Consider the following 26,381-nt stretch of genomic DNA (forward strand, 5'->3'; position numbering starts at 1 on the left):
TTATCATATTTCACACACAGATTCAGCGTCATCCAATTATACTTACTTCTGCTTGTACTTCATCAAGTTCAAAAATAAAAGATCTTGCCTGGCAGAGAATTAAGAACCGCCCTCTTAAGAAACCTGTCCTTCTGTCTCCTAGTCACAAATAAGGTGCAAAAGTCAATCTTTTAGGTAAGAATTACAGATCGCCTGAGAACACTTCTGGGAAGAAGAAGAAAAAGAAAAGAAACCTTTTTCTGAAAAAAAAAGAAAAGAAAAAGAAAAGAAACCTGTCCTTCTTTCTCCCAGTCACATATAAAGTGCAAAAGTCAATCTTTTAGGTAAGAATTACAGATCGCCTGAGAACATTTCTGTGGGGAAAAAATGGGGTTTCCTGGGACGTACAAGCTTATGACCACAGGCTCTGGGAACACTCACTCTTGAAGGGAGAGGAATGGCGGGGGGGCGGGAAGGAGGGAGGAAGAGCATCACTGCCCTGAGCTTGTGCTTCCGCTTCCAGGACAAGGGGACTGCTTTGAGGGGTCCAATCAAGGATGAACAAGCCAAGGTGACAAGGTGGCCCTGTTTGTAGAAGCCCTGCCTGGATCCACTCTCAAAGCTCGCTCACGTTGCTGTCCTGCTGTGTGGTGTCTGTCCCGCCGCCCACCTGCCTGCCCCAGAGCCAGGCCCCATCTCCCAGGGCCGAGCTGGGAGGAGCCGCTCTTTCCCTCCCCCTCCCCGCTCCCCTCCCCCTCCCCCTCCCAGCGCAGAGGCTGGGGCAGTAGGTGAGGGGCAGGGGAGGGGTGCTGGAGCTCTGGGAGCAGGCCCGGGTGGGCGGGGCAGGGGGGACACTCACGTCGATGGCGTCCCTCTCAAAGATGCGCAGCTGCAGGAAGAGCTCGAGCTTGATCTTGCGCTCCTGGAAGAGCTCCTCCATCTGGGCCTGGGCCTCGTCCAGCTGCTGCAGCACCGTCTCAATGTGGCTGATGGAGCTGTTGTGTGGGGTCTTGTTGCTGGAGATGGCGGAGTCCCTGAGAAGGGGCGGAGAGGGACAAACAGGAACTGGATGGGAGAGTCTCACCCTGCCGGAGGCCAGAACCGGCGGCTGGGGCCTCGGGGAAGAAGCCGGCGGGAAGCGGGACTGCCGCGCTCGGAACACGGAATAAGCCACCCCTCCCGCCAGACAAGCCGGGCCTTCCTCCCTGGATCTCAGCATACGCTGAGGAACTCCTTCCGCACTTTTCCACAGCCCCTCTCTTAGAAGAAGGCTAACAGTCACGTGAATCATGTCGTACAGTTTCATCTTCAGCCACTTTTCTCCGTAAGTAGAGAACAGATGGCATCCGTTCACTACAAATGGCGGAGCCATGTCAGCTGTGGGGTTAAGCTGTAATGCAGCCAACTGAGCCTTCGTCGAGGAAGTCTGCCGGACTCTCAGAAAAGCGAGCATCACGGGAAGTTGTCAGGGGCGATGAGATAAGCCACCCCGAGGGATCCAGCAGGGGCGCTGAATTTACGTGACGGTTCCCTGTGACCCAAGGACAGGGATATGCTCTCTGCCCCAGCCTGCCTCCCCACTTCCTGCCACTAGGAGCACCTGAGTGTCACCTGGTGCCACCCGAGGCCAGGCCTGCTGAGCCTGGAGTCTGAGAGGAGTGACGCCCACCTCACCGCAGAAAAGCAGGTTGCTCAGGGCCTGAAGGACGCGGTCCTGGGAGGTCTAAATTCATCTGGTTTGTAAAGAAATTTCAGTGATTTCTAGGTAGCTGTTAAAAGGAAATATTAATAAGACCTGAATCCTGGGGAGGCGTATTAGTCAATGCCATAATGAGAAAAATCGTAAGAGTGAAAAACACTGTGAGAGAGAAAAAGAGAAAAGAGAAGAGAGAGAGTGACGCCGGCCTCCTTTGCATGCATGGTTGTTATTCGTTCTCTGCCTAGTTGGACAGGGGATTATAGCTAATTGTTCCAAAAAGTGAGGGGGAGGGGAAGCCCCCCGCAGATCTCAGAGCGTCTGCGCGGGGACGGGGACGGGGATGGGGCGTGGCCCACCTCAGCTGCTGGATGAGGTCCTCCCCTTCCTTGATCACGTTCACGGTCACCTGCAGGGTGGTCTGCTGCTGCTGCCCGAAGCGCTTGATGAGGTCCTGCACGGCCTCCACAGACTCGGCGTACACGTCGTCCAGCAGCTCCTTCTGCAGCTCCTCCAGCCATGTCCACAGCTGCGGGGACAGTGCTGTGAGCCCGGCCCTTCCTGCTTCCCCGGGGCTGGGGGGTCCGGGCCGGGAGGGGACCGGCGGCAGTGGTTCCCAGGGAGCTGAGAGGGAGGCGGGCGGCAGGGGGGCCGGCGGCCAGTGGGACACAGAGCAGGACGCGAAGTGAAGAAACAACCAGGCAGAGAGCCCGAGGGGACTGTCACAAAGGAGAGAAAGGAAAGGGGAGGGCAGCGACCATTCCCAGTCCTTCCCAGACCCAACCCAAGTGCAAGAGGAAACAGAAAAAAATCCCAACAGCTGGAACGTCTGCTAAACGTAACGGGCATTCTTCTATGCGTCTTCTGACTCTTACTTAGCAGAGGCATAGTTTTATTTTTAGCAAGAGCATGACAGTCCATTACTAATTATTAAACTGCTGCTCAGACAGGGGGCTTTACATCCCTCAAAAGGAAGGAAACATATAACGTGGTAAAATCAACCCGTCACCACGCCCGGCAGGAGATTCGGATGCGGCTCTTGCCAGGTCCCCACTCCCAACACAGGCCACGGTCAACCCGGACACAGGTCAGTCCTTCGATGACAGGAGTACATACGGGAAACACGTGATCACCTTCATTGCCATGACCATTAACAAGGTGTTCGCACACATGGATAGGCAAAGACAACTTGGGACAAGGACTGCTTCCAGCCTGGCGGGGACAGAGCACCTCGACCGCTTCTGGGAAGCCCACTGCCTCTTCCAGGTCCCTGGGTAGCCATTCAGTGAACTGAAAGGACAATTAATTAAACTGAAAGGGCCCTGGTGGCTTGGGAGCAGTTTGTGCGTGGAGAAAAGGCTTCCTGCTTCCGCGGGGATGGAATAATCACCTCCCGTACGGTAAGGTATGTGTACATTACAGACGGCTGCCCAAGCTGCGGGGAGAGAGGGGGCCCCGACACTGCCGGCCACGTGGCCTCGTGGCTGACACAGCACCACTGCTTTACTGAGGCCTGACGGACACAGAAGAAACGGCACAAGTTTAAAATACTTTGATATTTGATAAGTTTGGACACATGTAAACCCATGAAAAGATCAACGCTATCAAGACACTGACTAGCTCCATCACCCCAAGAGTCTTCCTGTGCCCCTGGTAATCCCTCCCTCTGTCTTCCTTCCAGGCGATCACCAGCCTGCTTTCTGCCACTGCAGATTAGCTTGCATTTTCTAAAAAAAGAATTACATTCACGGAATCATATAGTAGGTCCTCTTTTTTTTTTGGTCCGGCTTCTTTCCGCATAGTTATTTTGAGATTTCATCCATACTACTGCGTGTATCAACAGTTCTCTCCTCTTTGTTACTGAGTAATATTCCATTCTGTGTCGACGCCACAATTTATCCACTCAGATGTTGACGACATCTGGGTTGTTTTCAGTTTGGGGCCATTACAAACACAACCGCTATGAACACTGGTGTATAGTCTCCGTATGCACCTGTGCTTTCCTTTCTTGTAGGTACACATCTAGGTGCAGAGCGGTTGGATCATATGGTAGGTGTATGTTTAACTTTTTAACAAAATGCCAAACTGTTTTCCAAAGTGGCTCATTTCACATTCCCCGGCCCCGCTGCCCCCCGCAGTGTCTGAGCGCTTCAATCCCTCCACATCATTACCAATACCAACGCGGTCCGTCTTTTTAGTTGTAGCCATTCAAAATGAGGGGTATCTCATTATGGTTTTAATCAGCAATTCCCTAATGACTAATGATGGCAAATCCAAGCTAACCTTTCAAGAGTTCTTTTGTTGCTAAACATGTATTCAGGTGAAAACAAAGTCTTGCCAGCTGGCTCTTGTTAGGTCAATAAGTACTTAAATAGGGCAGGTAAATTTAAAATCAAGGCGAGTGCTGGCAAAGAACTTACTTTTAGTCAAGTACTTGGGGTCCTAAGAGTTAATTTTACTAAAAATGTTAAAAATGTCAACGTGAATCATATTATTTACCCATCTCTGTAAGACATCAAATTTCATACAATCCAAGGATTTTAATTATAGGCATTTTAGATGGAGGCTGGTTCACCTCTGTGATCTTACAGATTAAGGAAAAGAGGCCATAGGTGATGAAGTGACCTGAACAACATGGGCAAACCTACTAGCAGCGCCAACCTATGAGCAAAGTCAGTACGGTATCAGAAAGGAGGCCTCCAGACCTGGTCACACTTCTCATTGATTCCGCATTTCAACAGGAGAAAACGCCATTCATCAACAGACCAAATAGGGACTGATACCTTGCACATCTATTAAGGGTCCAATCAACAACATACCCCTGGTTTTCATTTTGTTTTGTTTTGTTCTCTAAATTCCCATGAAACTGGTTGCTGCAGTTATAAATAATAGGAAGGATGAAAGCATCACGACCATAAAGAATCTCCCAATTTGCTCTCATATTTCCCACGAAAAATCTTCCATGGGAAGGTGATCATTTCACAATATATAGGAGTACTGAATCATTATGCTGTAAACCTGAAACTAATAATATGTCAATTATATCTCAATTAAAAAGTGTTTATCCACAAATAATTAAAAAACACTTTTCTTGTAATATGGAATAACGATTACGAGGCGTGGGTTCTGAAACCAGGTTGCCCGAGTTCAAATCCTGACTTAACATTTCCTAGGGTGTGACCTAAAGCAACTTCCCTGGATCCATGTCTCGGCATTCTCATCTGTAAAATGGACATGGTAATGATGCCTACTCCAGGGAGTTACTGAGAAGATTCAACAAGACGACACATATTTCTTCAAAATAACATATGTTAGCCACTATTATAGTTTTGTTCTTGTAAGAGAAATTTTGATAATAAGAATCATAAAGTTTTTAGAAGTGTTCTTTCTCTGGGTATTTTTCAAAACACGTCCAAGTTCCAACCAACTGTTCAAAGTATGTCACTTAGTCTGGTAAACTTAATACCGTGCCACATTTAAATCTTTTACACCTAAAAACAGTGCAGTACGAGGGAAAAGGTGCTGGAATTAGTCCAGATCCTACAGAACTCTCTTCCCATTGGTTCTGGGGAAAGTGCCACGAGTATGTGTGGGTCAAACCCTTTCCTTTCTTCCTGGTAAGTTCTGAAAGAACTAGCTAATTCCTTCAAGGGCCTGGACATCTTGACACGCATCCACGGTGGAGGGTGCACACCGCCCAGCCGGCTGCGGAGCCAGGGAAGGGCCCAGCTCTGGAGGGGTTCACGCAGTTGAAAAGGGAAAAAAAACTGAGGTAGAAGGAGCGAGACTACATTTAAATCCATGATTAAAACGCCCAAAGTTCCTCTGCCCCTTTAGAATTCCTCTGTCGGGTCCTACAGGAAATATTCTCATTCATTTTGGAGGAAAAAGTCTCAGAGAAAGGTCATTTCCAATGCCAACCGATGATGAACTGATGCATATCATAATACAGTATGAGTCAGACAAAGTCTATTTTTAAGCTTTCGAAGTGGTACACGTGACGCCCAAAATAACGTCTGAATAAAAGAATGAGAAATAGTCTCTAGGATGCCTGTGAAATTTTTACCATAGATTTCCTGAGGGTGAAAAAAATTGCACTTCTGGGCATGCTGTTAATTTACAATGAAAAGATAAATCTTTGCCCGACAATGAGAGAGGAGTTGTATCTTATCCAAGTTCTCAGCAGCATGAAATCCACTTCTAAGAGAACTGTGCCCACAGCCAGGTGACGGCCAGGCAGCCGGAGTTAGGCAACGCTGTCCCCTAGAGGCCACCCGAGCTGTGGCCAAGAGTGTTCCACGCAGGAGAACTTGAACCCAGCCCAGAATGGGGTGCAGGCGCGTACAGACTTGGGTCACAGTCCAGGATCCAGAGAGGAGGCTGGTTTAGAAAGACCCATGGAGTTCTTGGAAGAAAATTCCTGTGATAAGTTGTGGGAGAGCCTGGTCCTGGATCGAGCATCTGCTGGGTCTGACCCCTGTGCGTCCCCTGTCCCAGTCCCTTCCCCCACACCGCCCGTCCTGGGGGGGAGCCTAAAGAAGGAGCCGAAGCTCTGGTGGGAGAAAGCCCCTGATAAAGCCCTTTGCTTGCTAGACAGGGATCTGAGAGGAACTCACTGGGGTGGGAGATCCCACGAAAGCACTGAGTCTCCAGCTGGTTCGGTGGGTGGTCAGATGGGAGCCCCGAGATTTGGGGGCTGCTCTAGCTGCAACCGCTCCCAAGACGCACTGTCTGAACGCAGGCTACCAGCCTGGTCCATCTGGAGGTAGGAGTGCAACACACCAGCTGGGGGGTCCTTATCCCCCATGTGACCTTGGGAAAAGTCCTTGGAGTTCTCTGCCTTCAGTTTTCTCATCTGTGAAATGGGATCATTTTACCATGAATTTGAGAATCAAGTGAGATGACTGCAAATGTGTGGCAGTGCTCAATTACCACAAGCACTTTGAAAATAGAAGCTACCACCACTGGTATCCATTTCCCTACTCTTGATTTTGACAATCATGCAGGTACCAGTGGGGATAGGTGAGCCGCAGGGCCAGCGTGGGAAGTGTAAAAGCCGGGAGCAGGGACTTCCCTGGCGGTCCAGTGGTAAAGAATCCGCCCTACAGTGCAGGGGACGTGGGCTGGATCCCTGGTCAGGGAACTAAGATCCCACATGCCGTGGGGCAACTAAGCCCGCGTGCTGCAAACTACAGAGCCCATGCACGCCACAACTACAGAGCCCATGCGCCCCGGAGCCTGCGCGCCACACCTGAGAGAGAACCCGCACGCCACAACTAGAGAGAAGCCCGAGCGCCGCAGCGAAAGATCCCGCGTGCCTCAACGAAGATCCCGCCTGCCGCAACTAAGACCTGACACAGCCCAAAATAAAAAATAAATTGAAAAAAGAAAAAAAAAAAAAGCCAGGAACAGAAGCAGGTGGCAACTTGCAGGGGGAATTTCAGAGGGCACCTGCTATGAGCACAGAACGTGATTCCGTTTCAGGCAGAGGAAGCAGGGATCAAAGGGGAACTGCTCCAGCCACGAACAGCATGTTCTTTAGCCTGAAATGACCAACTGTGATTCTGGGGCACATGCCTGTCACCTGACTGAGGAGTAAGGGTTTCAGGAGTACCAATTATTCTTGGATGGGTGATAAAAGATCCCTTAGTATGATGAAATGAAATGTATGAAGGATGTATGGAGGGAGGGGCAGAGGGCAAATAAAGTCAGTATCATGAAGTAATACCAAGGCAAATATGTGTAAGGGGGGACAGAAAAGGAGGAAACCCCAGCAGCATGGCAAGGGCAGCCCACACATTAAGGAGGGACACCATTAAGGGGGGCATCGGGCTCTGCAGTGGAAGCGAGGACAAGGTGAGGCACAGGTGACACGGCTGGGCCCACGGCCGACTCGGACATCGGGGCAGTGCCAGAACCTCAGCCTCCCAGGTATTTAGATGAAGTCCAATTCGCTAAAAACAGATGTTGAGATTTAGAATTTTAAATCTTCTTTTCATTCCACCCCATCCCCAGCGGGTAAGACACTCCCTCCAGCAGCTGTCGCTCCGAGGCATCAAGTTGGGGGAAAGTGCCTCGCCACCCAGGGTCGTTCTGGGCACAACCCTGTCTCCCCGAAACAGTATGCAGCTGGTCCAAGTGTACTTCCTCTTGTGCTCTTCAAATCTCCGGAGACAGTGCCTGTTCCTGCAGACCGGCCTCCCTCTCCGGAGACTAACACGTTATTCCCTGCGCTCGGCCAGCTCTGGCAGCACCAGCTGTCTCTCCTCTGAACTCCCCGCCCCCCAGTTTGGGGGCTGAAGCGCTGAAGGCAGCACCAGACGTGACCCAAGCAGCAGCGAGATACGTCACCCTGGGGGAGGAATTATTGCGGACACTGTCCATCAACACAGGTAGGAATGTTCTTTGTCTAACACGTGCTGCTGCCACCTATGTGGCTTATGTTACCTCTGTAACCCGCCTACTTCTGATTCAAAACAGACTCATGAATCAAAACCCATGAATGAAATTTCTGTCATAGGTTTGGACTTATTCTTGCCGGGATCTTTTCTGATTCTATTTTATTATCTGATATATCTGGCAGCCCCTGGTCTAGACTTTGATCAACTTGCCCTCTGTGCCAATCCACGCACTCACAGGCCTCGTGCTTAGAGACAGAGGTCTGCAGTGCAAACAACCTCCAGCCCCGCTGAGGTCATCCACTAACCAACACTCCCACTGCCAGCCTCGGCTGCAAGGCTTTTAACGCAGCCACGATTAGTTCTGCTTCAGCACCGAGTCTGTCCTGGCTTTATCACAATTTGACCACTTTCAAGACAAAATGCTCTCAACACAACAAAGGCAAGTTTTCAGGGTGCCTGGACTTGGATGTACAATCTCTCCAGATGTCCGAGACGGATGCAAAAGTTCTGAATAGGTGGGTGGAGGCAGTTCAAAGACATGGCAACCGCACAAGCTGCTCCCCTGCAGCAGGTGACACCAGGGATTAAAACCATCTGTCTGTGGGGCCTCAGGTCCACCTGGGATGACTGGTCTACCCCCTCCCATCACCCCCTTCATCAGAAAGCTGACCCAATTGTGGGTCTGGGCTGGAAATGACTTCCTCATTCACAGGCAGGGTATGAGCAATGTCTTCCCATCACAAACACTTTCTTCCTGGCATGGTCTACTCAGAGATCAGTATGGGAGGATAAGGACAGTCTTGGTCTTGTGTTAACTGACACCCTCAACTGATTCTTTTTCACAGTGATTCAGCCCATATTTTCCTGTGTACAAATTAAATGTCAAATGCCTGGCTAAATGCTCACTAATTCCACTGCATACTCTTCATCCAATCAGAAACCTAGTAAAGAATGAAATAAAGTTCACATGGCATAACTTGTTCATTCACTTCTTCCCTTTTAAAAGGCAGTTTATAAACTGTCTTTTCTAGAACTCTGCTTAGGAGTGACCTCAACCTGAGTAATATGTGAAATCTACCTTCTTAAGAAGGCCTTCTGGCATCCCTTTCTTTTCCCACAGTTCCTTAGACAGCAATACACCAAATCTGGTGAACTAACTATCAAGTTCTTTCACTACCCAGGGATCTAATGTGTCTTGGAATACGGACTTGAAATCATTTAGGAGAAGTAAGTTCGTTCTTATAAAAATCTTCACCCATTTTGGTCATCAACTTGTATCCATCAACATCCTGGGCCCCAAGCAGAAAGCCCGACCCTTCCTTGATCTTGTGGTTCTGCAGTTTGTGCTTTATAAAAAGGAAGAGAAAACAAACAACAACAAAACCAAAAAAGGCTTTTCAGTCTCTGTAGGCCCAGCTTACCTAGAACTTTTAAGCTTTCAGACAAAGCATTGCTGGTGATCAATCTTTCTACCGCTTATTCAATAAGAACAATAAACAGTCACAAATAGTACACGACAGAAATACACATGGATAGTTTACTTCTCTCAATTAACCGAAGCCCTATCACATTTAGTTTATGAAGCTGAGTATCAAAATATTAAAATGCCCTCTAAAAAGAAGTCTAACAAGTAAACAAGATCACGCATACATCCATTTTCAGCTGGGCATTTTAAGACCTAATGTTGTATTCCCTGAACTTCTGTACAAGTGCCTCACCTCCTCGTTACATTAACTGAGGCCAACCTACAAACAACTAATTAAAGCGTATGTTTGCGACTCTCCGTTTAAAAGCAGACATTTAGACTCTCCCTTCAATAAGAAATGATAAAATCTGGAGTTAGTGCACAGGGATATACGTTTAGTCCCCACTGTAACAGTGAGTTACACATAAAGATAAGATAGTATATTATTAATTCATTCATTTAATAATCATCTACTAAGTGACTATTCTCTGTCAGGTATATTAGAGTTCCATACAGTTTTACACACTAACTTCTAATTTCTCTCTTGATCTAAAAATTTTCTCTGCCTCAAAATATTGGGTTGATAAGAAGAAACAGAAACTTCATGAATTTAAACCAGTTTTAAACCATTCTCTAGGGAAAAAAAAAAGCTTTACATGAATTAAACTAAACTGACAAAAGGATTTTCCTTTTAGATAATAACATCCCTCTTCCCCACTGGCCAACCCAAATGTTTTACACGTATTTACTTGGTGAAAAAATTCATTTATTTTGCAGCTTTGGCTGGGAACAAAAGTAGTTAGTGATGTGAACAAAGCAATGTATGCCAATGTGACGGAACCATGAGCAAAGATTCTCTGTAACAGCCTCCTCTGCCCTGAGTCGATGCAGCGCTGGAGCTGTGCACCCAGCAAGGCTCTGACTGCTGATCTGAAGGGTCAGAGTGAGGCGCTCACCCTGAGAAAGGGCAACAGAAGCAGATTAAGCAGTTCCTGTTGCTCAAAGATGAGTAAGGAAGGTATCAGGGTTATACCCAAGTATTCATACCCAGGTATTTATTACACCTCTGTGTCTTATAGTTAAATCATTTGTCGAGTAACAAGGCAGGTGAGGAGGAAAAACAAGGACATTTATTGGCAGCTAGGATGGTGAGTGTGTAATTGCATCCAATTGGTCCACAGCCCTCAGAGATGCTGTTATTCCCAATTCTGCAGAGTGAGCTGAGGCACCACAGAGCAGCCTGTCCCAGGTCACTCAGCCAGTTAAGTAAGGGGATGTGCTACACTATAGTATGCTTTCTTAATTATTTTAATAAAGATTATATTTTTACAGAAAGAAAGCATAAATGATTAGATCTATTTTTTTGGATATTCCCACCTATGGGAAGACCACTTATATATCTTTTTTAAATACCAGATACCACAATCTATGTGAAGGCATAATTGCCAAAGCAGTAGGTAGCAACCGAATGTTGACTTTGAAACCAAAGTCAAATCCAATGCTCAGTCTTGCAAGGGGCGATGATGTAGTGGACGGTTCTAGGCCCCGAGTTTCCCTCTTGCTTCCTCTGGCTTGTGGCCGTTTAATTGCTCGTTTCTGTCTACATCAGATAAACAAGCTAAAGAAATCAAACATTTAAGAGTGTATTTAGAGAGTTCATCTAAGGAATCGAATATTAACATAAAAATTATCGACATGTGATCATAGAAGGTAAACTTTACTTCCTAAAATATTATGCATCTGATCTTAACCTTTCCCACTGGACTTCTGAGATGTTAAAGAGCGAGGTCACTCATACATTGCTGCTGGGAGTGTAAAATGGTACAGGCATTCTGGAAAAGTCTGGCAGTTTCTTTTAAAACAATGTGTTTAGCAAAGGACCTGCCAGTTGTACTCTTGGGCATCTATCCCAGAGACATGAAAACTTAAGTTCACGCAAAAACCTGTACATGAAGGTCCACAGCTTCTCTGTTTGGAAAAGCCAAAACTTGACAATATCCCAACGGTCTTTTAAAGGGTAAATAGTTAAGAAACTGTGATACAGCCAAACTATGAAATACTACTCAGCAATAAAGTACTGACACACGCAACAACAGGCATGGGTCTCGGGAATTTTGCTGAGTAGAAAAAGCCAATCTCAAAAAGGTACATATTGTATGATTCCATTTATGGAACATTTTTGAAGTACAATTACAGAGATGGAGAACAACAGACTAGTGGTTGCCAGGGGTTGGAGGTTAGGGGGTAGGGGTCAGGCATGGGTGTAAGGAGGCGGCAGAAGGGAGCCCGCTGGTGATGGGATGATTCTGCATGACTCTGTACATTCAAAGTGGTGGTGGTTACACGAATCTACACACGATAAAATCTCACGAAGCTAAGCACGCGTGCGCACGTGAACACACACACACACACACACACACACACACACGTGAGTGCATGCACTGCACACCGGGGGAAGCAGAATCTAGGAATAAGCTCTGGGGAGTGTGGCAAAGCCACTTTCCTGCTTTGACAGTGCACGTGGTTATGCGAGATGTGACTCGTGGGGGGAGGCTGGGAGAAGGGTGCAGGGACCTCCTTGTCTGTTTCTTTTTTCCCCAACTTTCAGGGATTATAAATATTTCAAAATAAAAAGTTTTTTTTAAAAAAAGCTGGGAAATGTGTTTAAAGGTATCACCCATACATAGGAATGCACAAAAAACCAAATCATTTTAGAGAATAGAGAGAGACGAGTACATCAGTAAAATCCAGCTGAGAAGGTCAAAATAAAAGGCTTGAAAGTTGGAAGCCAGATTTTAGAGATCTTTGCACAGGAGACAGAAGGGATCTGGAAGAATCCGATGCCGAGAGGCTGGGATCACCCCGAGGAGGCCTGTGACCCCTCCCCTTCCGAGAGTCGTGCAGAACAGAAACAGGGCTTCTCTGGAAAGCTAGGTGTCCTGAACGGGGCTGCATCTCGACTGCCAATGACCACGAGATCCATCAGAGGGCAGCTGGTCTACACGGGCAGCATCAGCTACCTGTAGTCAAGTTTCCTGAATTAGTTTACCCGGCAGATGCCTGACTGGTTGGTTCTCCGGCTCCACAGGGGAAGAAGAGAAAAGGAATCCGGGCCCTTTGAGTGGTGGCTGGTTGAAAAGGCACTGGGTATGTTTTCAAACTCAGTGAGGATGGCAGGAGACGCAGCTGGGGAGCTCCGCACCCGGAGGAGAGGAGCGGTGAGCCCGCTTCCTCGTAACCCTGCACCCACTAGAAGGCAAGATCCGGATGGCGCTCTCCCTGCTCCCCGGGGAGAGCTGGGTGCTGGCCGAGTGTAAAGAGAGAGGTCTGCCTGCCTTGAGCTATTTGTAATGAGGTGGATGGACCTAGAGTCTGTCATACAGAGTGAAGTAAGTCAGAAAGAGAAAGACAAATACCGTGTGCTAACACATATATATGGAATTTAAGAAAAAAAAATGTCATGAAGAACCTAGGGGTAAGACAGGAATAAAGACGCAGACCTACTAGAGAATGGACTTGAGGACACGGGGCGGGGCGGGGGGGAGGGTAAGCTGTGACAAAGCGAGAGAGTGGCATGGATGTATATACACTACCAAACGTAAAATAGATAGCTAGTGGGAAGCAGCCGCATAGCACAGGGAGATCAGCTCAGTGCTTTGTGACCACCTAGAGGGGTGGGATAGGGAGGGGGGAGGGAGGGAGATGCAAGAGGGAAGAGATATGGGAACATATGTATGTGTATAACTGAGTCACTTTGTTATAAAGCAGAAACTAACACACCATTGTAAAGCAATTATACTCCAATAAAGATGTAAAAAAAAAAAAAAAATGAAGCCAGGCTGGTATGCTGCGACCAAAAAATCTCCAGGTGGTTGGGATGCCTTTATTTTTGACTTCTGAAGAAAATGAAAGGTTCCTCTTTTCCCAGGCATTACCCCAAACAAAAATGTGTCCCAGTTCAGTGTGTAAGTTTGCAGAAGCAGAACCAAAAGGCTTCTTTACTTAACCCAGCAAGAATCACAGCCCCATTCAAATGGGAATGATCTTTCCTGGGAAACCATGGTTTCTGGGAATCAAGTGAAGAAAAACCAGCTCAAGGCCACTGAATTGATTCCAGAAATAAACTCTGGCTGAGAACTCAATGTCACCACCTGGTTGCCTCAAATAACCCACACATTTCCAAGGTAATTGTCAATTAACTCGGGACCTAATTTTGAGAATGAAGTTGAAGAGAACGAATGGATGAAAATAATTATGCCTTTGCTATATTTGAAAATGGAACTATGTCCCTCTGTCATTAAGTCTCAGAATGATGGGCTAGAAATAGACATCATTTGTTCCACAAGCTGACTGAGTATTTGCTAAGTCTGGGAGGCAGGCTACAAAGACAAGGGAGACAGGGTTCCAGCCTTCAAATAGCTTAACCTCTACCAAGAGAAACCAACAGATAGATGTCTAAAATACGTGATGCACAGAAGCAGAAGTATGTTCTTCCAGTGGTCATTCATTTTTATACGCCCTCCCCGTATGTTACAGGTGGCTTTGGGAGACACTTTGAAAGGAGTAAGTGAAAGAGTAAATGAACGAATTAACAAACAGTGCAAAGAGCATTCAAAAGGAAAGGAGGACAGGTAACAAAGGCCTAATAATGGGAGAATTATAATCAGAATGGAGGTGAATAAAATGCTAGAAACACTGAAGGGAAGAGAGGGATACAGGAGGACAAAAACTACAGGAGGACAAAATACAGGAGGACGAAAACTCTCCTAAAATAAAGTCAACATTCCTTCTAAATACTACAGTACTACTTCAAAGACATTAAAAAAAAAAAAAAGAGGACAGATTATCAGTCTTCGGGTCTTCTGAGAGGAGATTAAACATCTCATGGATTCTTTCAGAGAAAAAGAAAAAAGAGGAAAGGGTCCCAGGATGCTTCCAAATCTGGGTTTAAGGGTGAAATTGGGCTGACACCTCTATCAACCACCTTCTGTATTCAACCTCAAGGTATAAAATATTTGCCACCCACGTGAAAATTCAGATGACCCTTGAACAAAGCGGGGGTTAGGGGCGCCGACCCTCCGCACAGTCAAAAATCCATGTAGGATTTACAGTCAGCCCTCCCTGTGCGAGGTTCCTCCACACCTGCGATTCTATACCCGCAGATCGTGTAGCGCCGTAGAGTTTACTACTGAAAAACGTCCACGTGTATGTGGACGTGTGCAGTTCAAACCCATGTTGTTCGAGAGTCAGCTGGGGGTTCCTCTTTCCTCTCTTCCCGGGAACAAGCATCTGTGTTCTGTCCTCCGGGGTAAGAGAGTAGAGCCCAAGGTCTCCATGCTGAACCTCAGTGCTTGGTCTGCAACGAGACTTAAAACCACCAACCTTCTCCCAGGTGTGATTCTTAAAAACAATTCCTGAGTCAACACTGAGCAGATATCACCTTGACCTGGCACCTTTTCAAAGTTGGTTGTTAATGAGATCACCTTTGTATTACTTGCTCCTCAGAGAGCCAGAAATTTACTGCAAAAGAGAGGGCTAGAGGGCTACTCTCCGGAAAAAGTGAGTCTTAAAACCACTGCCGAACATCTGGGAGCGAGGAAGGTTAACCTCCGCGTCAGGAGAGCCTTCGACAGTTAACTTCTAAAAAGCTTCACGTATTTGCCTGAATGAAAAAGGCCACTTGCTTTTCCCATCTCCCTCCAGGTAATTTGAAATTGTATGATCTGCTTGAGAAAATTAATTCTGCTAACTTAAATCTTCTAGCACTTTTTCATTCATCTGATATGCTAAAATACTTAGTGACTTGATGCAAACACACATTTAATTAGCATGATTTCCTCCTCCTGGCCCTTCTCTCACATTTAATTTTGTTTAGGAACTCCCTTGGCGGTCCTGTGGTTAGGACTCCGCACTTCCACTCCAAGGGGCTCGGGTTCGATCCCTGGCTGGGGAACGAAGATCCCGCAGCCTGCACAGTCCAGCCAAAAAAATAAAGAAATAATAAAATACTTTTATTAAAAAAAGGAGTTAATTTGGTTTCAAAACACATAATGAAATTTGTTCTAAATGAAGTTTTCTTTCAATAACAAGTTTCAAAACACAGCAACTGAAGAAGCTGTCCCTTCCTGCATAAAACCTACCAAGTATCCTGGTGGGTCTGAGGGCATTGGTGCAGCCCAGAGAAAGGAGAGCGAGGAAGATTCTGGGGCTGGTCAGGAAAAAAATAAATCTACCGAGAAAATGGCTGAGGCTAAAAATGGAGTCCAAGCACGTGGAGGGGAAGAATCAGACAACATTCCACGCCTGTGTGTGGCCAGCTCCCCTCAAGTCCTGCCTTCCCAGTCACCTGGGCATGTTGGTACCCTGCCTCCAACTGTCAACCGAATCCTTCCCTGACCCGGGTCACTTCGGGGTCACATGAGATTAAGAGGAACCAAATCACAGTAAAATACCAGTTTCTCTGCTACCGTGCTGGTCTTTCATATAAAACGTAAAGAATGAATGGACTGACAATTCTCCAGTTGTGAAGGTGAACCACTTAACCTTCAAAGCAGCTTTAAGCTCTCCTCAGTCTACAAACTTCACATACACTAGAAGTTCCTACAGCGTAAGTCGAGAAAACAAAATGTATTTTCACTTTTCCATAAATTTCCAAGCCTAGTGACAAAAGAGACTCCATAGTTTACTCACTGGAATGCTTCTACTGTAAGATTTTTCCTTAGAAATGCTGCTGCTGTTACAAAAACCAGTGAACCCAAACGTAGCCTCCGGAGAGCAGCTTTCGTAAACGGCTTTCCTTCTAGTTTCCTTAAACGCCTGCTTTTGGAGAAGCATAACAAGGTTGAAAAGTCATAAATAATGCTTCATGGAAAGAGCCTCTCTTTGTCCTAACTGCAAGTTAAATCTTCATGAATCCTGCTAAAGAATATTCCTAAGGCCTGTGACACAGACAAACATCAGGATACAAGCACTGGCTATCAATCTCCAGACTCCAGGCCTGCCGCCACTGCTGCCCTTCCCCTCTGCTCAGTCTGTGAACGCTGCCCAGCGGCCTGTCCTTCCTCTTGGGCCCCTCCAGGCCCGCGGCGCTCCCTGCGGCCCGAATAAGGAACGCCAGCCCCCATACCCACCCACCGCGCCTCCCTCGGGAAGGTCCGGGCTGCCCTGAGCCCCTCACCTGCTTTCTGTCTGTCACAGCTTAATGAACAAAGGCACAACCTGCTTTTTCACAGGCATCATCTTCTCTCCCTCTTGGCTAGGGTGTAAAAATACGTAAGAGAAAGAGGAGGTGGCATACGAGTACTAATGGGAAAGAGAGGGTAACACACAGCTATACCAGAACAGGTGCTGTAACAGGTGTGTGTAAAGAAAGTTCTCGAGTGCAGGGGGAACAGCTGACTCTGCCTGGGGGAGTGAAGGGAAGCAGTACATAACTGCAGGGACCAGATCACGAGGATGAGGTGATTCAGGCTGGTGCTCCAGATACACACAGAATCTCTGATGGTTCAAAAGCAAGGGTGTGACCTAATCAAATTCATATGCCTTGGTGGCAGGGCTGCAGAGCCAGGGAGACTAGTTAGTGGTTGTGGCTTGATTCGAGCTGAGAGGGGAACTGGTGACACATGCACCCGTAATCAGAACTGCCATGGACCGATGTCCACTTAACGTGTCTCCTTGGGAAAAACAGTCTCTTTGTGAACACCGTGAAGTCTTTTTCAGTGGTGGCATTATTAAACCAGGAAAAGAAGCCACTCCTGTCAGTTTTCTATTCTGACAACTGTCCAGGGTCCACAAAGCACCAGCCCCTTTGCAGAAAGGGCTGCTCAGGGTCCCGGCCATTTGCCAAATATGCCCCCTACACTGTCTTCCTGGGCTCACGAAGTTTGAGTTGGAAGTGAAGATGGCTGTCCTGAAGCCAAACATTCATGTCAAACAAACAGGCTGGTGGGGGACTGACTGCCCAAGATCCTGGACCCGGTAGTGAAGCTCTTTCCCTTTAAACAATTTCATTGGTTCCCGATCTTGGATGCCTTTACACAAGGCAAGCCAGGCCTGGCCCCTTCCAAGTGTCTCTCAGAGTCTTACTCCTCCCAGATCCTTCTTCCTAGCCTGTTAACTACCGCCTTCATGTACTCAATCTCAAATAACCTAAAAGGGCCCCTCATTTCCAACTTATAAAGAGCTGTCAAGTGGAGAATTTTTTTCACCTTAGAAATAAGATGTAGTAAGTCGACATCTTAATTTGTAGTCCTACCGAAAACTTTACTTTTTATTATAAATCCTTCTATCTCAAAAGCGACGTAATAGTTTCTTCCATTGTAACTTTCTATGATTTTCTTTTTTTTTAATTTTTACTTTATATTGGACTATGATTTTCACAAGAGTAACATATACGCAAGGTATAATTAATACCAACGTGTTTTCCATTTACCAAATAACACATTACCTCTTATCCTGAGACAAGTTTATCAGAACAGCATACCTATGACAGTAACGTGAATATTATTAAGGCCGTGCTGGCTTTGCTACGTTTAAATTCAACATTATGCAAAATGCACTTCTGCGAGGATCTGAGAGCAGCCGCACAGCCTGATGAAATCAGAAGGCAGCCAGGACTTCAGCCACATGACAGGCTAACAGGCAGAAAGGAGGTCCCACAGCTCTGAGCCCAAAAGGCAGGTCGTCTATTTCTGCTACAATGGCTGTGCCCTGCCTCTCGCCAAGGACCCCCTTCAGCTCCTGTCTTCCCCGCTCCCCTCCTGGTCCACAGCTCCCAGCCACGCCCTCCCTCACAGGTCCGCCCCGGCAGATGCCACCCCCTGCAATGCACGCGTGTGCCCCCATGGCGAGGACGGCCAGCAAGGAGGCCAGCCCTGCCCCCACCAGCGCAAACAGCCACCTCTGGTCCACTTTCTCACATCACGCCCATCCTCATTCCTCCCCGCAGTCCAGAGGCCCTTCCAGACGGGGCTCCGTCTCTGCCTCCGGACGCCTCACCTCTTTCACGTGGGTGTGAAAGGACACCGACATGTCCAGGAGGATCTTCCGCTGCTCAACTCGCCGAACAAAATCTTGTATCCGGTCCTCGAGCTGATGGGCGGCCTGATAGATCTCTTCCGGGTCACATTCCCCAGTCTGAGCCAGCTGTTCTGCTGCTTCTAGTAACTTATCCGCATTGGTGTATGTGTTCTGTGCAAGAGAACATTCAGAGACACAGAAGGTGAATAAGAGACAAACTGGCCAGGCTGGGAGCCATAATACACTGGAACAGAGTCAGCGTGTGATGTTCCTTTCTGTAAATCAAACAGAGAAAAGAGAAGGGGAAGAGATGATTTTAGGAGTTCAGAACATCTCCATGAGCAGCCTTTTCCATTCTCGTTTGAGGCTGTTAAACCCTGAACCTCACGGCAAAGCCCTTCCGTCTGAGGCAGTGATGGGGTATCTGGTAGGCGGCTGCTGGCCGTCTCGTGACTCATAAAGGGCTTTGGGCCTTTTGTTGCCGCGCAGCCAGAAGACAGCGTGTAGCCACAAATGCCTACCTCACTTTTCCTCCTGGTTTTATGACAGAGTGCAGAGTTCCAGTTTTGTGTCTTTCAGCATGATTTGCCGCTTTAGGATAATTCCCCAAGATCAAGTGAAAAAGTTACGTTGCAAACAAACATAGGCTGCTGCCTCTTTTCACATGTTTCTACTTATCAGTAATTCTGTGCTTATCTTTCCTCTACTTCGCGGGATACGTTTTTTAAAGAAAAAGGAAATAATAACTACAATGGCTATAAAGTAGCCAGAGAGCTGAGAGTTGAGTATCAACTGGGTGTCTAAAATACTCTGAAAATTACTGTTTTAATTCTTGATAAGCGAGGCTGCAAATGGCTTCCTCAAATCAACAGGTTTGTTAGAGACCCGACAGTGTTCGAGGGACCTGCTGGCCAGAGGGCTGCCGACGGGGACGGGGAGCAGTCCAGCCGGGTGGGGGACCTCAGTGCAGGAAAGAACAGAATTCAGGCCCCGAGAAGCCCAGAAGAGGCATGCAGCTCCCCGTGAGACACTGGCTGAGCCCTTCGTCCTTCTCCTTCCCCAGCATTTCAGCCCCACAGCCGAGCAGGGTCGGCACCTCATGGGTGAGATGGGGGTGGCCCCAGGTGTGCGAAGGCGCCCCTGTGGGGAGTCCGAGCCTGATGGGGCACAGGGTGCCCCTGCACTGGGAAGCCTCCCAGGTGGAGACTGGTGACCTCCAGGGGTATTAACCTACTAATAAGCCAATGCATCAGGATGATGAGAGGCGGGTTCCTCATTTTGGAGAAGGAGAGTACTTGAGTCAACCCTGCACCACTGGACTGGAACTGGAGGATCCACGTACGTTCACAGTTTTCAAGAGACACGTGTGTAAGTGCGCATGTACCCTCGTGTCCCTCCCCCGCCCCCCATCCACCAAGAGGGCCTGGGAACAGCGATGGCCCAGCAGCACTAAGCATGGGAGCACCCAGATCTCCACTTGTAAGCACCATTCTGCTCTGGAGGGAACCAGGGCTCCGTGGAGAAATGGCGGACTCCAGGGTTGGGGTGAGACAAAGTACAAGATGAATCTGCGACATCTTACCGTGCCCCAAAGCAAGGAGAAGCCCAAGAACAATGTGGACAGGAGACAGAAGCCAGCTTGAGGAGGCGCATGCTGGCCAAACGTGGGACAATCTGAGCATCAGAGGGAACAGTGACAGCGATGGAGGATAAGCCGTCCACTCAACCGGAAACCAGGAGTCCCGACTGACACAGAAAGTAAAACTGGAGGATGGACGGCATAGTTATAGAATTTCAAAGTACCTCCCACAAAGTACTTGCTAATTACAAAGGGGGAACGACTCACTTTACAACGGAGACATCTGGCAGACACCACCTTAACCCAGGGATCAAAGTGGACACCATAGGTAACAGGACAGATTAAACTGTGCAACCCTTGAAGGACGGAGTTAGGAGGACACGGCAGCACTCCCGGGATACACCTGCCGAAGACGTATAACCAGAGTACAGGCATGAGGAAGCATCAAACAAACCCAACGTGAGGGGCATTCTCCAAAACAACGGGCCTCAGAGTTTCCAAAATGTCATGTCACAGAAGTTAAGGAAGGACCAAGGAGCGACTCTAGGCTGAAGGACACTAAGATGTGACGACTAAGTGTCACAGGTGGTTTACACTGGATCCGTGAGCTATGAAGGACATGGTGGTCTGAGGGTTAGAAGGTAGCCATGTGTCAGTGTTAATTTCCTGATTTTGATGGCGGTATTACGGCTGTATAGCAGGATGCTGGTAGGAAACACACACTCGAGTCAACGGTTTAGCGTGGCGGGTAGGTTCTTTGTGCTGTATTTCCAACTCTTCTGCAAGTTTAAAAAAATTTTACAACAGAGTAACATTCAGTGTGATAAGTATGAGGTGATCTCAAAAATGACGCTGACGCACACTTAAAGAGCACACGAGGCCCAAGCGTCAGGGTGGGGTGGAGCGGTCCGTCCTGGGCAGGCTCTGAGGGGGTACAGTGTCAACAGGGGATTTAAACGTGACAAGAAAGACCAGCTGGAGGGTGGTCTGCTCTTCGTCACCAGCATAGGTCGATGGCTCCCTGCTCCAAGTGTGCCCCTGGCACGAGCACTTACTGGGCGTGGGTCTAAGGGCCTCCCCCGCACTGAGCTGTCTGATCCTAACCACAGCCCCTTTGACAGGTCAGAAGACTAAGGCCAGGAGGCCAATCTCAAGACTCAGAGGCCAAGGCTGGCAGGTGGTAAAGCGGGACGCATCCAGGCCTGCCTCAGGGGCCTGGGCTTTCAACAGCCCAGTGTATTGTTCAGCTCACCCCTCACAACGGTGGTTCACGCAGCCCTGCTTCACACGCTGCAGGGCTGACAGTCACCCCCTTCTCCCTGTCCCTCTGGAAAACCATCTTCAGGGGACTTTTCTTTCTTGGTACTATCCAAGTCTCACAAGAATGTTCTGCACTACTAACAAAGGATCCTTCAGAACTCCTAGAAATGATGGGAGAGACGTCAAAGAACCCCGTAAGACTGACCGACACGGCCAGACTCGGAAAATGTCTATGTGCACACTTTACAGAGTGTGAAATCAATTACGTGGCCTCATCTGAAAAGCACAGTCATTCCCAATCTGACTGCAGAGCTTCAAAGCACAGTTAAAGGCTTTTGTATATATTCACCGTGACCCACTGGGAAGCTAAGCTGTCCTGATTCCTGCACAGAGCAGACAGCGCACCTGCCCACTTCAAAAGAGCTCTGGAACGACAAAAGCACTTTTCAGAAAAGTCCACTCTCCGTCCTGCGCGACTCTGGCCAGCGGTGACTTTGTGACAAGAAGCCCTTCACGCAGATTATCAAACCACCTGGGAGATTCCGAAGGACAGGACAGAAAGACTGTCACGTCAGTACCTGGGTGTCGCCGTGGTGACCCACAGCCTCAGGCTGGATAGGATCAGCCCTCCTCGCAGCCAGACGGACGAGGGAGGAGTTAAACTAGGAATGAGAATCACAGCGATGCGGTAACGATGAGGGATAAGGAAGCCATCAACGACGACACAAAAAGAAGCGACGGAAAATGTCGGGGCCACGAGGAGCCTCAGGGGGCCTCACAACCACATGCAGCGTGGATCCGGGATGGGGCCCCGAACAGGGGGAAACGAAGGAAACCTGAACGAAGTACGGACTTCAGTTCATCAGTATTAGTTATTAATCCTAACAGTATCGGTTCAATATTACATTTGTATAATATTATATATTATTAGTATGATATTAGATCAATATTAGCTTATTAATGATAACAAATGTACCGCACTAACGAACGGTGTAAGTTTTGATAACAGGGAAACTGGGTGCAGGGTATGAGAATTCTCCGTATCATCTTCACCATTTTTGTGTGTGTGTGTGTGGTACGCGGGCCTCTCTCACTGTTGTGGCCTCTCCCATTGCGGAGCACAGGCTCCGGACGCGCAGGCTCAGCAGCCATGCCTCACGGGCCCAGCCGCTCCGCGGCATGTGGGATCTTCCCGGACTGGGGCACGAACCCGTGTCCCCTGCATCGGCAGGCGGACTCTCAACCACTGCGCCACCAGGGAAGCCCCACCATTTTTCTGTACATCTAAAAGTTGTCTAAGGAAGTTTATTAAAAAGATATGATGTGTATGTATGTACACACACACACACAGAGCAGATTTTTAAAGAACAGCCTTCACCTAGGGAATAGGTCCTGAGCACTGTCCACAGCTTCTGTCACCTAGTCCAGCGGTCCCCAACCTTTGTGGCACCAGGGACCGGTTTCGTGGAAGATGCTTTTTCCACGGACGGGGCCGGGGGATGGAGGGAGGATGGTCAGGCGGTCATGCGAGTGATGGGGGCGGCAGAGGAAGCTTCGCTCACCTGCCCTCCACTCACCTCCCGTTCCTAACAGGCCGCAGACCGGTACCGCTTGCGGACCCCTGACCTAGTTATTCCCTCCGGGGAGGCTGGCCTCCGGCCCCTCAGCGCAGCCCCTGGGCACAGAGAAAGCTCTCCTCACGATGGGCAGCTACCAGCCTCAAGGTTCCTGCTGGGCAGGTTCTGCCTACACGTTGCCCCCAGAGGCCTCCGCTCATCAGAGGCCGCACAGTGAGGTGACATTCCTGGGGACGGTGGCTTTATGGGGATCCACGCTTCCCTGCGGGGCCTTCCAGGACCGTGCTCTGCAGCTCTGAGCAGAGGCACGACGGGGCCTCGGTGCTGGACGGAGGAGACAGCGTAGCACGCTGTACGCTGCACGTACACACCTGCTAAGAGCCGAGTCCTGTTCTCGCATCTATTGTCACTACAGCCATGAAGCCGCTTCCCTCTCAAGTTTAGTAAGTGGATCTGCAGGTGACAGAGCCTCCCAACACATGCCAATTCTGAAGGCTTTCCGCCTCTTGGCCAGCAGGTAAAGACAGTTACAACAATCAACGTCCCAAAGGAAGACGTGCATTTCTAAATGATCTGGGACACGAAACGGCACTCATTTCGTCTCACCTCTCATTTTACGCTTGAAGACCCTGAGCCAGTAGGAAGGTCTCCGTGGCTCTCCCTCGGCACAGCAGTAGGTGCTGCTGGAGCTAGGGTTAGCCCGCGGCCTGTCTGAAACCCAAGGCCAAGGCCTCCCTGTGCACAGAACCTACCCTGGATCCTTTGGCCATGGAAGAAATGGATCTCCGTGTGTTCATAAACATACGGATGAGAAACACTAGCTTTGGAGCACTTGCTCTGTGCCCCGAAGCAGCCTTGTGACAAGGACACGATTTCACTTCTGCTTCATAAGCCAGAACACGGAGACAAAGAGGTGCAGAAACTCAGCCAGCAGTCAGGAGAGCTGGGACTGTCCCCAGAACAAAGGCCTCGGCCAGCGGTCCTCTCAGAAGGGAAGGCTGAGTCACTCAATCTTAGACTTACAGCAGGGAGGAGGTGTCAAGTAAAGGAGGCTGTTTTTGGGTCTGAAGAGACTGGAGTCCCCTCTTCCACCCACTGCCCTGTCCCCAGGGCATCTCCCGCGGGGCCCAGTTCCTGGTCCATGGGGTGGGGTACCAATCCCTGCAGCGAGGACTGAAGGAGATATACTGTAGGGCCAGGCCGGGGTGCGCCCAAAGAGTTTCCTTTTTTCTTGAGAAATAAATTAAAATTGCACAATGTCCTAGGTCTCAAGAAACACAAGAGCCTTTCAAAGGAGGATCAGACCTTCTCTCCCTACCGTCCACAGCAGCTACAGCCTGGGTCTTACGCAAGATGGCCAGAGGCTATATTTAGAAACTGGTTAAAAAAAAAAAAAAAGATGGGTTTTCTTGATCTTAGGAAAGGAGGAAAACACAAGCATGTCACGCCTGAATTTCAGGTGTGCCGAAAGTGCCCACGTGCTGTGCTCAGAGCATCCTCCCTGCAAAAGATCAATGAGCTCAGGAGAGACCCCGGGGGTTAGAGAATTGGCCTGATTAGCTTCTGAAAATCCAGAATGAATGGTTAAGGTCTCCTGCTTTCCCGAATGCCACACTTCTTTATCCTGGAAGACACGTTAATTATATCGCACACAAAAAAAGTTACTGAGAGAAATGGCTTCCTGGAGAACAACTTTGAGATGTTTACGTCTTTGGAAGGTGATTTGAATCCCAGGGGACAAGCAGACATGAGAGAAGGCACCTACGGGAAGATGCTATGCCAGAGATGTACTGACTCCTATTAGAGACATCTTCTGTGCTCTCAAAACCAGCTTCTTCCTCGAACCAGAATTTTCTCAGCTTTCCTGGCTGCTGTACTCATAGCTTTTTAAATCTAAAAAGGGACGTTAAACTTGGACAATTATTTAGAAGGTAGAAGAACAGGTGACTGTCAAAGAGCACCTTCCTTGCCCAGTCATTTGCAAAAAGCCTCACGTGGAAAGCATTGTTCATTTCTTTTTTAAAGCTCCTGCGTGAACGTGCAACGTGGCTGCATCTGCCGTGCTCTAGAAATTCATCAGCATGGCGTCATCGGATAGGATCTATCTACTCAACAATCACTGTACGACATACAGAAGGAATGATCTTCAGATTAGTCACGAGGGGGTTCTCGGGTCTGCCGAACCGTGTGCAGAAATGGTCCCACGCTTCCTGATGTGGCTCTAGCAGTGTCTGAAGCAGCTGAGACCAGGGGCCTCGCAGCGAAGTCGAGGGCCTGCAGAAGTCACACCGGCTGCACAGCTCGCTGCCGCCAAGGACACAAGAGGCTCTTTTCGGGTTCCCCCTTCTCAGAACACTAGAACCGTTCTACACAATAATCTTTGTTTTAGTAGGTTTTAAATGAATTCAACCATAAGACTTTTGACACTTCGTTTCTGAATCTCTGTCATGTTACTTTACCATGTCATGTTTTGAAGAAGCTGACTTTAAGAAAAATTCATTAACTAAACTGCTAATTCAATATCCTGAAACTAAAGATTGTCTAGAGACAATTTAGAATTCATTTTACAAAGAACCCTTCAAAACACAACCCCAAGACACACACTAACTCACCTTAAACTTAACTATGAAAAAGAAATTTCTTTTCCCTAAACCCAAAATGTGTTTTACCTTTGTGAGTACGTTTCAGAAAATGAGAAAAGGCTCTTTATTAAGCACTAAAGATGCCTCTCTGTTCCTGTTTTTAAGGTGCCTCCAAAGGCCATTCTGTCCAAAACATACATACATCTAAAGCATGACCGTAGACCTCCCTCTGCCGTAGGACTTGTATTATACTTTGTTTGGACAGAAAGCAATCGAAGACGGGAGGGTAGAGAAGGAAAGGTGGGGAAGGCATTCCCTCCAGTGGCCTCGCCCCCTGCCCGAGAGCAAGACTGACGTCGTCTTCTCTGGGAAGAGGCAGACAGCTTTCCATGAATGAAGCTACAAACACAGAGTGTAATCTGGCTCGATACCCAGGCCGCTGTCTGTCTAGCCCGAATCCGCTGCACGTGGCCTTAATAAAGCCCGGCTCCTTGTGCAGCCACTTCACACGACAGACCTCTCCTGGCTTAAAACGCTACCCTCCTCCCTCTTACGCCCCTCAAAGAATCTTTATTAAACAAGCTGGGGGGGCTAGAGAGAGAAGCCCACTCTATTTCTTCAGGTCTACAGCCCCCTCCCAGCTTACTACGTTTAACTGTTCTTATCATAGAGGGGTCCAGGGTGGCCCCCCGGTGTCCTCTGAGGCAGGGCACGTTCCTTTCAGAACAAGCCTGAAGTGGGTCCGTGATGCGCAGTTTCTGCAGGTACACGGGCAGCGAGCACTGGGCTCCAGAGCCCCATTAGGGACCACTCGGGCGCTGTCA

General features: G+C 48.4%; 1 protein-coding gene across 4 annotated transcripts in view; it reads right to left on the reverse strand.

The window, feature by feature from the left end:
* Positions 1 to 26,381, reverse strand: part of TRIO (trio Rho guanine nucleotide exchange factor) — a 370,973-nt gene that overhangs the window by 138,383 nt on the left and 206,209 nt on the right. For all 4 annotated transcript variants that reach the window (XM_082837244.1, XM_082837245.1, XM_082837243.1 and 1 more), the window contains exons 11-13: positions 18,539 to 18,730; positions 2,035 to 2,204; positions 839 to 1,013 (exon numbers count right to left, since the gene is read on the reverse strand). In XM_082837244.1, coding sequence (XP_082693370.1) covers positions 839 to 1,013; positions 2,035 to 2,204; positions 18,539 to 18,730 — 537 coding nt within the window. The remainder of the gene's footprint in view (positions 1 to 838; positions 1,014 to 2,034; positions 2,205 to 18,538; positions 18,731 to 26,381) is intronic.

This window comes from Leucopleurus acutus (genome assembly GCF_964270905.1).
Source record: "Leucopleurus acutus genome assembly, chromosome: 3".
Lineage (NCBI taxonomy): Eukaryota > Metazoa > Chordata > Mammalia > Artiodactyla > Delphinidae > Leucopleurus > Leucopleurus acutus.